We start from the raw sequence: 17,135 nt of genomic DNA on the forward strand, positions 1-17,135 counted from the left end.
GCAGGCTGTTGGACGATGAAGCCAAGTACATTGTGATAGAAACGGCTCACAAGGGTAGCAAAGGAGAAGCCCAAACGTTTGTTGTGATATCTGGACCCTCCTTACTTGGCGTGGCCCTGTGTAGGAGTTATTTTGAACAAAGGTATTACAAAGAGAAGGGGCATATTAAAAGACTAGATCAAACTGACATAAAATCCACACTGCAGGAAAAGATGAACAGAATGTAAAAATTCACAGTGACAGTTGTAATAGGTTCTATAAAGATATAAGGATAACTGCTTGGTAAGCCCCTCTTACCCAGCCCCTGCATTTTATATTGTTAGGCACTAGGGGGTGCAGTTTCCCCATCTCATCTATAATATAATATTACCCTCTGCTAGATATGGTTGAGCTATTTAAAGGCCTTAGAGAAAATTATTTTGGGAGCTAGTCCATAGGGTATACATTGAATAATACATTTGTCAATGTTTGAGTATATATAATTTTTAAGCAAGTTGCGATCATGTGAAACATTTTAGCTGTACCTTGTGAACACTCAATATATAGGAAATAACCTTCTGAGAAGGGCCGAGTTGGCCTTCATACATACAGGTGGAAAACCTGAATGCAGGAAAGTGTTTGTGTATTAAATATATGTGAAACAACAAAATAGTTTTAATGATATTTTATTTAAGTAGCGTAGACCTCATCATCCTAACAACCGCCCATGATGGGAATAAAACTAGGTTGTTTGAGCAGAAGATTACACATTAGTACAGAGGTTCATTCATTATTAAGATAGGTATATAATTCTTAGTGGATCTCATCGTTTTGCATCACTGGAAATGTTGACGACATTCTTTATATTCCTGTAAAAGAAATAATAATATGAGAAACAAGTTTAGCGGATTAAGAATTCAAGTTCTGTTTATTTTGTCTTTTAATAAAAGTACAATGAGAATGCCCACAATGCAAAGGTATATTTTAGAATCTGTTGAGTTGCAAAGATTTTGTGAGCGGACAGATTGACTTAAATATATTACGTGTACTAAAAGATTACAATATATAATGTCCACTGGAAGAGCTTGATTGGCTGTGTATGCTGCCTGGAAGTTTAACTCTTTCTACATTGGAATTGGGAGAGGAGCAGAAGAGGCATAACCCGCAGGGGAGTGGATCAGTGGTGGATTATCCATTACCCACATGTCTAGAGGACCCCTGTGCGCTAATCGATGATCTGCCAATCCACCTCCACCAGCCAAATATCAGTGCACTGTGCAGACTGCTGTAGACAGACGGTGGGTTCTCAGTGGGGTCTAGTTACACGTGTGTGTGTGTGTGTACGTGTGTGTGTGTGTATGTATGTGTGTGTGTGTGTGTGTGCGCAAGTCCACCTAGGGACCTGAAAGGTCTTAATATGGAACTGTACTCTGTGAATTACCAAGAATTGCCCCAGACACCTAGCAGTCAATGTACAAAAGATTTCCGGTTAAACTTATTATAAATTTATTGTAATGGAACTTCTGCTTTTATTGGATCAATATAATCTGGCTACTTGCTACTTGCCATTTATTCTATGGTGGGATGTTAAACACTAGAAAGCCCTCCTTCTGTATGACTACTGCCTCGTCTAGCTACTTCTGGTATCCCTTAGTTCTGATATGCTATCTGCATATTTATACAACACAATGAACAAAATAGGGACTAAATATATATTTTTTCATTACTAAGATTTGTGGAGACTTTTATTCCCAGTCTACTCTGTGATGTTTCATGTGAACACAGAAACACATTAAGGGTTATCTGTGAATATACCGTAAATAGGCTGTCCACCTGGCACGTCCCTGTTTTAATTCAGCGCTGCCGTGATGGTTAAGGGTTTTCAGAGTTATTCTGCTGAAGTGCAACTAATCTCCTATTTTATGATCATTAACGCTATTAAATATGGTGCTTTTCAGCCTAATGGGAAATCTGTCCCGTTCTGTACCCTTACTAAAATGGCCCTTGCTAAGAATAGATTTTTCCACATTAGTTTTCATTCCCAAATAGCAGCAGTCTCTCGCTATAGGTGGTATATATAGTATTAAAATAATGAGGTTAAAACTGGAAAAAGAAAAAATCATACCTTATTTCCATGAAAAGACCAGCCCTTTTTTTACCGAGTTTAATCTGTAAAAACACAGTAAAACCAAATATTATTTGAAAAAGATAAGGGGCTGATGAAGCAGAGACGGAAAATACACTCATCAAAGGGTATTCTCTTAAATATTTACAAATAGTCCAGTTTGTGGAGAAACTGGTCGGTGTCATCCTATAACCTCCAGCGCCTGTTCATTGTTTCCTTGAGCTATTGAATTCCGAGGCTATTCGGGTAAAATTTCTCCAAATCGACATTCACGCATACCAATTGGGCGTAAGCTTGGCTATCTTCAGCAAATAGGAACCTGAGCAAGCACCGTATTGCATGTCACCCATCAGTCACAATATGCCCAAAGTTCTCCATGAGCTAGTGAGCTCATCCCTTATAGTGATCTCCTTCAACCAGCGTAATGTTCCGTTTGCTAGAAAACCCTGGATTTTATATGTATAGACCCAATTAATCCAGACATCGCACACTTTTCTTAATAACAATGTATAGACAATGTTTGAAAAATGCATTTGTCAAATATTAGGGCATGAGGCTTATCTGTGTCTTTCTTGGAAGGTCATTGACATATATATAACCTTAGAGAGCACAGGAAAAGCAGACGGTATGAATAGAGGAACATACAGTTAGTAGTGAGATTACAAAGATTGATCTGCAAAAAAAGAGATTTTAGAAAGGGATGTGAAGACTTAGGGGTGATAAACGGCACGGAAGAAGCAGGAACAACCAAAAAGTACACATTGTAAAAATAAGAGGAATGGAATAATGAAAAATAATTAAATTATAATACAATCATTAAAATATAATTGAATCCTTATATACGGGGCATTGGGTGGTGCAGTAATCACTAAGAGATGTTTAGTAATCACTAAGAGATGCACTCACAGCAGTCAATGGTCATATCAGGAAACAAATAAAATAAAGGTATCTTAAGGTATCCTGGACACATTCCCAATCTTGGGCCTTTATTGGCTAGTGAATGGCTATGAAAGAACATGGTTGGAATGTACGTATAAAATGAACTGATGATGGAGGAACTGAGTTGTTCTCAAGTCGTATGCAATCCAAGGGAGTCTAGGTTTTGATAATGATTCATTAGAAGGGCTACAGTTTGCCACTAAACACAATACTTGTCAAATTCCATAGGGTTATTTTGATTTGGCCATTGAACAACTCTGAGGCATTTATTTTTCATCTTGGGAGTTTAAAGGGCCATTTAGACCCCTGCATAGGAATGATTTGTTGGGGTCCCTTCATGTTGCCTGACCTTATTGAATCTCACAGGAATGCACTCAGCCTTCCTGTCAGTTCTTCAACTAGACAGAAACTAGACTGGTTTGGAGACAATTTTCCGATATGGCATCTTCACTTCTGGCCCACATGATAGTGCCATATCCTAACCAAGTTTTAGTGTAATTAAATTTGAATTAACAGACCACATTGCTTTTTTTCTTCACTTACATTTTGGAGGTTGGCAGACAAATCCGTCACATCCAGTTGGGCAACACTTAAAGCCTTCATCACATTTGCTATCCGATGTGCAATGAACTGTACTGTCACAAGTGGTTCCGTTTGAAATTTCAGGGCAAACTCCTTGTTTCTCTAAAAGAAGTTTGACATAATGTTATCTAACAGAAGGTCATTATATCCCTTTTGGTTTATATCAAACTACCTGCTATAGCAAGTATCTGCTTGGCCAAGAGATGGACTCTCAGAATGGTTGATATACCATGTGTGTACCTTTGCAAGGCTCAACATCAAAATATGTACAGAGAACAGAGAAATTGGACAGAGAGCTCCTGCTTTGGTTACACAGAAGGCAAGTGGGAATAGGCCACAACGATCCATTGTTCCATCCTTCCCTATGTATTGTCTGTCCAGGGTTACTATAAAATGTATAGCTTTGAGGGTGTTGGGGTATGACTTCTTCTCTAAGGTTTCCCGGGATGTAAGGCTGCCACTGAACACCCAAGTTCAGTAAATAGAGGTTTGGAAAAGGTAATGTGAACCTCGTAGGCAGGAAGCAAACATGGTTTTTGGCAACAAGGCAGAGCACTGGGCAGGTAACAATGGGGCAGGCAGAATATAAAGATAGTGGTCATAAAAGCCAGGGAATTTGACTTCAAGAACAGTCAACAACATACTGGTACCGCAGAGAAATGTCAAAGTAAAGAATCAATTCAACTACCCCGAACAAGTTTTTATGTTATTTCTAAGGTTTATATGATTATAAGATTGCAAAATAGTTTAAAGGGTTGTGGAACATTTTAGGAGTGAATGGAGGAATCATTGACGTTTTCACCCAACCACCATGGCTAGTAGATTTTAATAGAATTTCTATAATACATAAAGTAGTTGCTTACCATCTGGCACCTGGCACATTAGACCATCACACCCTGTTGTACAGCATTTGAGATTTCCTTCACAGTCCGCGTCTGTTGTACATTCCTTGCCACAGCGTCCAAGTGAAAATTCAGGAATCTTTGGACAGGACCCATGTTTTTCTGAAAGTAGTAAAATTCACTGGAATGAGAGCTGCGGTATGAGTACGGTTGTGTTCTACTGTTTGTATATTAAGAGAATGGGACATCTGTGTATTAGAAAGTTGTGAATTAGGAGAAGGCGGGAGTCACATCTGGTGTGTCAGTAAGAGGTGTGTGTGCAGGACAGGTATGGGAGGTGAGCGGCTTGCGATGTTGTGTTGATCTGACTGCATAGTTGTAGAATAACAATAAGTTTTCGGGACCTCAAAGTTCTCTTCTTCAGATGGAATGCTCCAGGAGGCATCACACACACTCCAAAAGTGTAAGCGTGTAATACATAACCACACACATTTGAGTTATCGGCCATTGGCCTATAAATCCCAGGGCTGATTTTATGAGTTATTATTGCTTGCATGTTAGGAAGAGGGGAGAAGTATGCTTGTGTATTGCCGATTACATCTTTGAAGAAGGGGCAAATGTCTCCGTTCCTCTTTCCTCCCCTGATGTCTCCCTTTTCTGGGAGCTCAGAGTGTTACCCAGACATGCGTGTATCCCAGTGTTCTACAGACCTAAACCTCACATTTATGTGTATAGAAAAGGCAGAAAACATGGTTGCAAAATGAGGTTATAAAATATGTTTCCTTATAAGTGCCTGACTCAATAAGATAAATGTATTATAAACACAGCCACGTAAAAAGTCTGGGTTAAGCTTCTAACTACACCCTTTAAACAAATATTCTTTTTTTTGCTATTTGAAGCATTGGTAGGTAATGCTATTAGATGGTAGATTCGTATTAATATCTGAAAGCGAGGAGGGACACCCAATGAAACAAACAAGGCAGAGAACTCCAAATTTTCATTTGTATTTTGTTCTTTTTTCTCTTACTCATGCTCTCTCTCATGTTCCATCTGTCAATTCATTCCTATCTTCTCTCAAAACCACTTCCGTGTCCCTATGTCCATTTCCACAGCTCCGCTTCTTGTCTTACCTCTTCTTCTGTCTTCTTGGTCTGCTTCTCCTCATGATCTGGTCCATTAACTTGGCCTCCTGAAGCACTTACTCAACCAGGTGGACCCTTGGCACACACCATAGGGACAACCTCACCCCTGATTGGAGGAATTGGGAGAGGCTGTCCCCATGGTGTGCTCCTTGGCTCCGCCTTTTTCAGTACTCCAAGAGGCCAGAATAATCCAGACAGATTTGTTGAGAAAGAGAGGTATAGAAATGCTTCTCTTTCTCCACAGATCTGTCTGTTTTTTTTCTGGCCTCTTGTAGTAATTCCGCAAAAGGGGGCACCACAGCGCACACCATGGGGTCAGCATCTCCCCATTCCTCCAATCAGGGGAGAAGGTGTGTGTGGAGGCTCCGCCTTGCCATGAAACCGCTCTGCGAGGAATGGATAACGCAGCAGATAGTGGGGAAAGGTGGACCAAGAAAGAACAACAAGATGAGGCAAGTCAAGAAACAGAGACAGAAACACGGAGGAGGTAGGGAGAGTGTGAGAGAGTGAGACTGACAACAAATTTAGCTTCTGAATGGAAAAAAACCCTCAATGTTTTGTCCAAGCCAAAATGGCAGGAAATTAAATCTGTTATCTGAAAACGAATGAACCAAAAATGAAACAAAAAATTTGTCCGAAACAGTTTTGGTCCATGTATACAAGTCTATTAGACGGGCATTACTGATGTCTGTCTCTTGCCTCTTGAACCGTATTTTTCAGAATGGATCATCTAAGCATTGGCTATATGGTGCACTCTATTCTAACCCATGTAGCACAGAAGCCTATCATCTAAGTACGTCACATTCGAGGATTTCCTGTCCCAATGTGTACCTACATTCATTTAAATTGCCTTTTGTGCCATACCATATAATCATTTTGTAAATATTAGCGCTGTTGGGGCCTATATTACCTTGGCAGACAGATTAGTCACAAGACCTCTGGGCACATACCCAAAGTGGTCATTCTTTATGGTTCACAACAATAGCATTTTTGCTATATTATTATTTGTGGGCCTAAGGGTCCAAATGCTACCGTTTAAAATGCTGCATATATATTTACTAACCTGCCATAAAACAGGGGGGACAAACTATTCTGACATTTGACAACACGTCAATGTTAACAAGCTGTCCTCGGTAAATATCGCACTTAAAATTGTGTTGGGAAATCACTTTAACACATTCTGAAGAAAATTCCACATTCTGGATGCCTTTATAATGCCTTTCATGCATGTACGATTTCCCAATCAGATAGGGAAGAAGGGAGGGGAGAAATCGGCTTGTTGAAATACAATACATGGATAGGGGGAGGGTAGAAACCGACCGAACGGAAGAGTAATATTAACTTTAGGTTAATTAAGGAGAAACACATATTTCAGTATACTTTCCATGTATTTTAAAGCTTGTTTTGAGGGAAACAGGGGTTCTGCTTGGGGTTCCATTATTAAAGGGTGACCATTATAAAAATTCATGTCACAGGGCATTATTATTATTGTATTGGAGTTGTTTCTCCAGTTAAATCTAGTTACTTTAGTGTGTGTTGGCTTGGAAGCAATAATTAGAAGCCCGATTGAACCAGTAAGTTCTCTGATAAAGTAGTCACCCTGCTATAGGTATTGCAGTTTCCCGCAGGTGTCCTGTAAATGTCTTGGATAGTTAAAACGAGTTTTGCACTTTGCATTACTAGAAGATTTCAGAACTACTGTTGTCCTCAAGAGGTCCATCCTGAACCTCTTCATTTGAGTTTCTACCAAATCCTGTCTAACCGGTGGCGCCGTGTGTTGCGTTCATTTGAATCTATGGTGAGTGGAAGCACTACTTTCATCTTTATCAGTCAAGCTTTCTTGACTTTCTTGATTCCTTAGAAAAAAATCTGGCCCCTTCATGGGAGACATGTAACCTTGGGGAATATTCACAAGCTTTAAATAAGGTTCCCTCGTTTAAGCTGGATCTTTGGTGGCTCTGTGTTTGGATGATGAGATGATGCACATGGAAGGTTTGTAGTACGAAGCTGCACCGCATGCATCGATCTCCCAAAGAATGCAATTTTTATGTTTTTCCCTATTTTATGGAGTTCGTCAAGCAGTACCTAACAGGTGTGTTTATCAGATCTAGGCAACATTTTTTTTAAAAACAAACTTGGTCACATTCCTAACCAGCATGATGCATATTGTATAAACAAGTTATAATAATTGTTATTTTTATGTACTATTCCTTATATTTAAAACTTCAACACAAACATTTGTCCGTATATGGTCCCTTTAATGCGGTGGAACGGGTCTTGATTACTACCTTGCTGACAACGGCAGAGAAAACACAAAAGTTTCCTTGTAACCTCCACTTACAGGACGTCATGTATCTGCAGCCTTGGATTTAATGTTTGTGGAGACATTTTGGAGTCCATCGCACTATTTACCTTATTTATATATGTAATAGGGTTGTTAACTCTATACGACTCTACCCCTCCCACAGACATGTGTTTGATATGTATCCTTAAAATCAAATATTAAAAAAAACATATCAGTTGCATACCTTCTGTCGTGGGTTCCTCTTGCCCATGGGAAGATCTCAGATCCACCAGCAGGACCAACAGGAGACAGATTTGAGCCTTCATTCTGTTGGCGCAATCACCAAAGAAGTTCGGTCTAAGACAAAAATGTAGTTACAGCTGCAATCCTCAGAGCTCGGTCGCCCGGTTGGTATTTAAATCTTAGTCTTAGAAAGGGTGGGGCGGATCAAGGTGGGATTTACTAGAAAGGACTGCCTGTTCACCTGTTACATGACTTACTGCCTGAGGCACCCGCAAGGAAATTCAGTGTCTCCAAGGTTCAGGTCTTTCAAACTGGTTAATATCAAGTGGTTTGTAAACAATACAAAACTTGTATAAATGTTGAAAACAGAAACCAAAAAAGATTGCGACATGTTGCAACTTTATAGGCGCATTAGATGAGCTCACAGTATCAGATCCGATCACAAACACGGTTATATTTATATTCGTAGGAAAATAGCGGTGGGTTTTTGTTAGCCAGTGAAGTCCTACTTTTGCCCTGTTATCCAAAATAAACTCGAAGTAGCTGCATAACCAGGAGGAAACTCAAATCAGTGTCCCCCGTGCCCAAAGCTTCACAGATAGACTGAAAGCCTGTATTAGAAACCTCTCCGGGTTCAGAAAATAAACGGTTAAAAAATGTTAATAAATCTTGAACGCAGTTTTAAATGAATGGTTCATGTAAATATTGAGTTGTTGTAAGGCTCATAGTTACCAAAAATCAACACAATAGGGCAAACAACCCATAGTGTAAACTGTATAATAACATTCTATTTAATAAAAGACAAAGATAAACACGCATTTGGCAGGAAATGCCCACAAAGCAACAATGAGGAAGCTGTATTGGGTGAAACGCGTTAGTGTACTTTATTATTTTATTTTGTTTTACCTGTACCGGTGACAGTTTAACGAAACCATTTGGTGGAAAAACAGACATACTTGTGAGAGGACTGTGCTGACGGTAAAAACGTTACAGAATACTCGTGATTCAGATTCATTCATTTACACCTGTTTTATCACGTCATTAAAAGATTAACTAAATGAATCTAAACATTTTCACGTGAACATAAAGCGAGCGAGTACATATGGGTTTATATTTTAATGTGTGGTTTAGATTAATAAATCAACAACCGTAGACAAAGGGTAAATTCCATCCTAGGATATACACATGAAATTTACTTTGTATTGTTTACATTGCAGAGGATAAAACATCACAAAACTTGACCTGCAACATGGATAAAGATGTACTAGGAATTATTCTTTAGTTTCTCGATGACATGGCTGAGATAAATAATAAGCCGCATTTCTGCAAATGGAGTTGGGGACTCTGTCAGAATTAATGGTCTTCTCAACGCTGAAAACTGCAGGCAGATACTTATCCATTAGACTTGTGCAAATGGACCAAAAATGATTCAGATGAAGTTTTCATTTAGTTTTTGGTCCATTCGTTTTCAGACAATGAATTTAATTTCCTGCCCTTTCCATTCGGAAACTAAATTTGTTGTCCCTCACTCACGCTCTCTCATACTATCTCATGCTCTCCCACTCTCTCATGCTCTCTCACACTCTCTCATGCGCCCACACATGATTCAAATACATTTTTCATTTAGTTTTTGGCCCATTCGTTTCCGGACAACTAATTTAGTTTTCTGCCCTTTCGGGTTGGACGGAATTCGGGGGCAGGGTCGGTGCCACCTGTAGGCAAAGTACATGAAGGGGGCGCTGGCCTGCAGCCACGAACCACCGGCCGCGGTCATTCATTAGAAGCGCGACCGCGGCTCGCGGTCACTATGGGGGAGTGGGTGTGACAAAAGGGGAGGGGCTTGTGGGATTGGGGCCAGGGGGCAGCAAAATTATGTTTTGCCTAGGGTGGCAAAAATCCTTGCACCAACCCTGTTCGGAGGACTTCCATTCCGAAACAAAATTCATTGTTACTTACCCTCACACTTTCTCATACTCTCTCACACTCCCACACTCTTGTTCACTCTCTCACTCGTTACTCTTGCTCTGAAAATCTGCAGTATTCTGGCCCCTTGGAGTACGTCCGCAATAGGACAGAGCCACGGAGGTCACCACAGGGACAGTCTCACCCTTGTCCTCCAATACAGGAAACACAAGAACAAGAAGAGGCCAGTGAAGAAGTGGAGTGACAGGGGTGTGTGATAGAAGCAGCCTGTGGAGAAGGTGAGTAGACATTGACAGAGAGTATGAGAAAGAGTGAGAGAGTGTTAGAGAGAGTGAGTTAGAGCATAAAAAAAAGCAACAAAATGCAAATGAAAATGCTCTCTGCTTCCTTTTTTTGTTGGAGGGCTCTCCTTGTTTTTGGACCTTTGTACGAATTAATAAAATTTTGTTAAAATTATTATTTCTACAAATTCAAATGCACACGTCTGTTATCCATCATGCAATCAGTGAGGCATCTGAATGGCCCTAGTATGACTACAACCCCAAATATACACCCAAAGATCCTAAGAACTTCCTTCAGCGTAAAGAAGAAAAGGAGTCCAGGAAGTGATGGTGTGGCCTCCACAGATCCCTGATCTCAACATCATCAAGTTTGTCTGGGATTATATGAAGAGAGAAAAGTAACTGGGGCTACCCAAATTACCACAAAAGATCTGTAGTTAGTTATCCAAGATGTTTGGAACAACCTACCTGCAGAGTTCCTTAAAATGTATGCAAGTGTATCTAGAAGAATTGATGCTGTGTTGAAGGCAAAGGGTGGTCACACCAAGTATTGATTTGATTTTTCTTCTCCCTGTTTGCATTTCGTTAAATTGTGAATATACACCATTAACATGTCTTGTATTTATTTACAGGATTTTGCCACACCTGCTTTTGCACAGTACTGTATGTCATGTGGGGGTTGTGTTGACTATTTTGATGTTGTGTAAAATGTTGTGTCTCTCTGCAGCATATGCAAACACAACATTTTAAAGGGACACTCGGCTATCAAGTGCATTAAAGTACATGTAATAGCTGGAGTGTCCCTTTAACAGAAACGATGGACTGATGCCTACAATATAAATGATGCTCAAGAACTGAAACCGGAACAGAATTTTATTGCGTAAAAGTGTCTATTTTTTTCAAGGGACATTTGGAACTTCTATCAAATTGGCTTTTTCGTCATATCTTTCAACTTTCTGGAAATTAATACTTAAAGGGTACTCATTCAGTATCCAGGAAAAGGTCATATTTTAACCCCATTTTATTTAGGTATTTGACTCAGCAAAGATGGTGAGAAATGGTTTGAAGCTTTGCCAGTCAGTAGACTGGGTTCTCTGTTGTTTATCCATTATGTTCTAATAACACTTAATGCTACATTTCTGAGATACTTTTCATTGTGTTCATTCATACTCAGTTCTATTTCTGTTTTTCATGGCTTGAGACTTGAAACTACAGTTCTTTCGACGCCTTGTAATGTACTTGCCTAGAAACAAAGTGTTCTAAGCCAAGAACATTATGAATGACCAAAGCATTGATCAATCCACAAGTGCTCACGTAAGGTCTTAAACGCATGCGCAGTCCAGGGAAATCCTTATAACCTTAAGCACTGGACTAACTAAAAATAAGGAATATGAATGAAACATCCAAGATACTACAGTACATTTCATGTATATTAGGTTTGTCAAACATACACTATATGGACACAAGTATTGGGACACCTGACCTTTACACCAACAGGGAATTTTAAGACATTGCACTAAATACATAGACATTAATATATATATATATATAGTTGGTCCCCTTTTTTGCCGCTATAACAACTTCAACTCTCCTGTGAATATTTTGCTTCCAACTTTGTGGGAACAGTTTGGGGAAGGCCCTTTTCTATTCCAGCATGACTGCGCCCCAGCACAGAAAGCCAGCTCCATAAAGACATGGTGGGATGCGTTTGGTGTGGAAGAACTTGACCGGCCGCACAGAGCCCTGACCTCAACGCCATCGAACATCTTTGGCATGAACTGGAACAGAGATCGCGAGCCGGGCCTTCTCATCCAACATCAGTGTCTGACCTCACAAACGCTCTACTGGAGCAAACCGTGTGGGAATGGTGTAAATAATATATGTATCTGCTCATATACTGCTGGAAGTGTATATGGTGCATGCATAATAGTATATACTAATGGAAGCTGAAATCAATGACAGTGTACGGCAGAGCCAGCATTATGTAACTCTCCTTATGGACAGTGTCCTCTATGGCCTGACTAGTTTATTGGGTTTCCTGAATAGATTGTCTCTAAAAAGAAAGACAGCAGCTTTTCTGGAAAGAGCAATCACTTTTTTATGCTTAGTAAGGATGTCGCTCAGGTTTTTGCATGGGTCCAAAAGGAGCAAGACTACAGATGACCGCATATATAGTCCTAGGACGAGGCTTGGTAGGAGATTGGCTGGATGCAAAGTTTCACCCACAAAGAAGTGGATTTCTGTGTTTCTTACATGCGCAGCCATTAGAGGACGCAAATAATGACTAGAAAAGTTATCTACTCCATTTGTCATCTACCATCACAGAGGAGTCAGTGGTGGCTTCAGATGTTTTTTTATCCAGGATCCAAGCAGCCTCACATACAAACATAGCTTCATTTCTCTCCATTGAAATGGAGGCCTTGCCCTTAAGGCCTTGTGCTTAAGGCCTTGAAACTGCGTCAAAGAGAGACACCGTGCTCCGCAAACATCAAGTATTTCTGTGATGGCTTCCATTGCATGGACTCTCTTCACAAGAAGGAGTTAAGAAGACAAATTCTTTATCTTTTTTTCACATATTCTTGGTTGGCCATTAATTAATCCCAACGGAATACAAAACTACCAACGGAGTGTTCTATGGTTTCCTGGCACAGAAATATTTAATTAAGTTTCAGCCCACAGGGTTCTACAAAGGAGGTTTCGTGTTACTGACGCAGACTGGCATGTCCACACTTCAATGGGTGAAAAGAAAAATCAGATTCATCCCACGAAGGATCCCACCCCTCCTCCTGCAAACACGTGATAAACGAGCTGCTGTGTACAATACCATGATGGCATGAAGGATCAGCTACAAGTTTGCCAATGAGAAGCAGCTACTATAAAGTTTGGCATTTAAGGTCACGTTTGATGTACAGCCAGTGACAAAAGTAATTGTGTTTGCTACTTAAAATTCCTCAGCGTCTCACTGAGCTGTTTATCTGCGCCTTAAAGGGCAACTTCCACCATATTTTCATGTCATTATTTAATTGTTCTATGGTGATAAGAAATATTGATGTCATATTTGTATTTCTATGTTTCAAGTACAATGCTATTGGAGAAGCTCTTTCTCTCATTTTTGGAGGTCATTACACAGCAATGACTGCATCACAAGTCAACGTGGTGTAAAGTAGTCATGTAAATATTTATGCCACACTGGGCATCAAATGTCCTTCTGCAAGACACATATTGCAACCCGTTGTGCATTGTTCTATCAGGAACTATGGAACACCCAGACATAATGCTATGCAATTTCTCTGATCTCCTGATTCAAGTAACAAAACACTTACTTTGCAAGGTACACTACAGTCAATATAAATATGTCACACATAAAAACAAAAAACAATAGGTCGCTACTATAGGTCCTACACCAAGGTACTAATTATACGTTCTTACAGGTCTGCTGCTTTTCTCAGGCTAGTGTAAGCAGTTGAAGGTTTACTGGAAGCTCTGACCTATTGTCCCTTGTGCTTTGTATATAGCAATGATCCGTTTAAATAAATGTAGGATTAGTTACCAGGCACTTCACAATAGCCTGCGCAGGTTGGCACTACCCAGCCATGAAGTCTGGCATCCAGTTTTGTAATAAGGGGTCAGGAAGCTGTGCAGAGCTTTAACTTCATGGGGGGGGGGATTACCAGACCTCTCATGCATTGCTTCTTTCTACAAAGCCCGAATAAGTCATGCTTCCCAGAGTCCAATGTGAAAAAGGTGAAGAAGATGCTCCAAATGGTAGGGCCACCGTGTAAACCAGGTCTTCTGGGGCGCAGCCTCTTCCTTCCTACCAAGGGCCGAATCCTCTAGCTTCAAAGAGGGGATCCTTTGAAGGCTTCAGTGGCACTCGTGACCCCCACCAAAAAGCTGTTTTTTCAGGGACCTGGCTCCACTGTGGCGTTTCCGGTGCCAAGAACTGTGTAAAAGAATCTGTATAAAAAACATGTGCATGTTTGAAGGGTCTGAGAGCATTTCTGTTCACTTACCAACCCAATCACATGCAGTGAAAGTGTACAAATACATATGATGAGAGCCTGGTGGACCATACCAATGCTTTAATGCCAGAAGATCAAGCTTTCCCTGTCTTTCATGTACTCACTTAAAAAGTTGATGCTTTATAAATAAAAGATAATAATAGCAATATTAATAAGTAAGTGGGCGTGTTGCTTAATCCACTTTTTTAAACCTTTTAATTTGTTCACAATTGGCCTGCAATTTTGAGTCTTATTTCTGTGTTTATCCAATACGTGTCTCCACATTTTCCTTAAAAAACCCACCAATTTTCATCATCATATCACCAGAAATAATCAGCCATATGCAGAATACTGTCATGGACAGTACTTTCTGTTACCATATAAATAGGTGACAGCCATAGGCCTGCGCTTTAACTCTTTAAAAATGCAGACACAAATAAACCTTCCTCGGTATTAGTCATTTTGTAACATAAATGAAATCTGTCAGAATCGTAACAAATTGTCCTGTTCAAATTGCGTGTGATGATTTCAGGGAGCTGTCATCTACGCATTTTCCTTTAGACGTTACAGAATGTTAAGAATGCAGAAGAAAAATGCTTCCATTACCTTGATGAAGCACAATGCAGCCCGTGCAAGACTTTTTATATTTATCACCTTAATATTTTATTTGGGGGGATTATTATGAATTAGAGAGAAATAAGTATAGTTAAACCAACCGTAAACACTTGGGTGTTAACATGTTTTGTTTACAGATCTATGTATAGGGAACACAAGTGCTTATTCCGTTAAAAATATCAGAATATTTTTCTTATGAGGATTTATGTTCATGTTTCAAATTTAGAATAATTCCTGGAAATTTCCTGGATATGCCATAGAGCCCACTCTTTCGTCTCACTGCTCCTACTCTTTCTACTCACTGTTAGCCATGTCCATGTACTGGAGTCCCTGATTTACAAGCTCATTTGGCCCCCACCCAGATCCCCTAGAGATGGAGGGGAAACCTCCAGGCTAACATACCCGGAAACACAGGTACACCAACGTACATACCTGCGAACCTCCCAGGGTTGGCCGCCTGTAGCTCCCATCACCTAGAGGAGGCAAGATGGGGGTGAGGTCCCGGCTGTCCACACCAAGAGGCAGCGGTACCCCCAGCGAAACATTCAAGGAGTAGGTTATGGGCTAAACTAAACGCTGCTTCCATCCATGTCAAGAGATTGAAGACCAAGTATGCCAGCTTAAACAGCCATCATTGTCTTGGCCAAGGTGTTCTCTTTCCTCTAAACCAGATACATGGCATATTTAGTTCCAATAGGCCTGAACTGGACTTTAAATATACAGCTGAAATTAATTTTCGTTACTTAAAATCTAAAATGATATTACATTCTAGTTTCTAATTAATTACATTTAATTAATGGGTTTATTTACTAAATAATGAGCTGTAGATGAGGGGACAGATTTGATCTCAGCACAATAACTACGCGTTATGAAGACCTTCATTAGTCACAGGGCCTCTATGAATGACTAAAGGGAATAAAACAACTTTATAACTTTTAGCACAACTAAAATCACTTATGAAGCCTACTTGTACCTTGTGCTGTCAATCTGTGCAATTGTTTTAGAGATACTTTGTTTAAATGACAAACTCAGGGAAGCGGTTTCTTTTTCTTGCCCTCACAGATGCAGACTGAGCCAATCAGCAAGTTAACAATGGGGACAAGTAACCTAATGGGGAGGAATAATCATGCAGATCCTGGGAAAAAGATGTCCACTGTATGCACAGTTATAATTTATAATAATCCTTACGCATTTCATTGGTTTCCTTACTGTAAAACATAGGCCTGGGGTAAGTGACAGATCCGCTGTAATGAAACAAGATTAAACACAGTTTATCTTAAATAAATTTACCTTCCACTTCTCAGCAATCGTCATTTTTTTTGCCAAATCTCTCTTAACTTAGACATAAATCATAAATCACGTTGTTGTCTTAACACACCTGCGGTGTCACGGATGTTGGAAATCATTGTCTTATTGCAGAAAGTCAGTACTTTTCTCCTACATACCTGTCCTTTAGTCAACAAAATTGATTCAACAATATTCTGCTTCGGTCACAAGAGCTACAATTAGTCAATGTGATTTACTTTTATACGGAATCATACCAAATCCTTAAAAACAGTGTGGGCTCCTCTAATGCTCTCATTGATTACAATAAGTCTATGTCAACTGGAACACCTTCGGAAAGAGATTACACTAATCTAACACTTAAGAGAATAATCGAAATGTTATTCGTATTTTAGATTGATGATACAAATTAAAATCTGGAAAATCTCAACCTCTGTCTGAAGAATCTACATGCACAACTAGAAGAAAGTGGGCAACAGTTTAAAAATATACGGTCACCTTCTAGAACATTATTTGGCAACATAGATATATAGTACATAAGGTTGAAAAAAGACCTAAGTCCATCAAGTTCAACCCTTCTACCTAACCTTCCTACTTGATCCATCTAATGGTGCTGAGGAGGTACCTGAAGAAGGTTGCATCAAGGTTCTGGTAGATGACTTATCTGAGGCTCAAATGATTACCGGAGTTATGACTCCAGATCTCCAGAACAGAAGAAAAAGATTTAGCTAAATATATTTAACTTTTTTATTGTTCAACTTACATTTGGAGCTCTGTTCTTTGTGTACTTTACCTTGATCCATCCGCTTTATCACTTTCAGGGCTGGATTTCCAGGGTGGCATTCTAGTGGGGAATCCAAGCCTGACCTGATTGGTCTCTTGGGTGCCTGGTACT

The 17,135-nt window shown here is 39.8% G+C and overlaps 1 protein-coding gene across 1 annotated transcript; it reads right to left on the reverse strand.

Moving 5' to 3' along the window:
- Nucleotides 1-649: 649 nt before the first annotated feature.
- On the reverse strand, nucleotides 650-8,336 carry LOC128499832 (WAP four-disulfide core domain protein 18-like). The gene is made up of 5 exons (XM_053468772.1): nucleotides 8,138-8,336; nucleotides 4,489-4,629; nucleotides 3,587-3,727; nucleotides 2,105-2,148; nucleotides 650-848 (listed from the first exon to the last, which is right to left on the reverse strand). The coding sequence occupies exons 1-4, from the start codon at nucleotides 8,217-8,219 to the stop codon at nucleotides 2,144-2,146; spliced, it is 369 nt and encodes a 122-aa protein (XP_053324747.1). The 5' UTR covers nucleotides 8,220-8,336; the 3' UTR covers nucleotides 650-848; nucleotides 2,105-2,143.
- Between the last annotated feature and the right edge of the window lie 8,799 nt (nucleotides 8,337-17,135).

The sequence above is a fragment of the Spea bombifrons genome, chromosome 6, assembly GCF_027358695.1.
Source record: "Spea bombifrons isolate aSpeBom1 chromosome 6, aSpeBom1.2.pri, whole genome shotgun sequence".
Taxonomy (NCBI): Eukaryota; Metazoa; Chordata; class Amphibia; order Anura; family Pelobatidae; genus Spea; species Spea bombifrons.

What these genes read in the sequence shown, in the direction of transcription:
- LOC128499832 (XM_053468772.1), bottom strand. Translation starts at nt 8,219, where the DNA reads ATGAAGGCTCAAATCTGTCTCCTGTTGGTCCTGCTGGTGGATCTGAGA. An exon ending in AGAGGAACCCACGACAGAAG is followed by an intron (nt 4,630 to 8,137) that starts GTATGCAACTGA and finishes TACTACTTTCAG; the next exon opens with AAAAACATGGGTCCTGTCCA. An exon ending in AATGTGCCAGGTGCCAGATG is followed by an intron (nt 3,728 to 4,488) that starts GTAAGCAACTAC and finishes AACTTCTTTTAG; the next exon opens with AGAAACAAGGAGTTTGCCCT.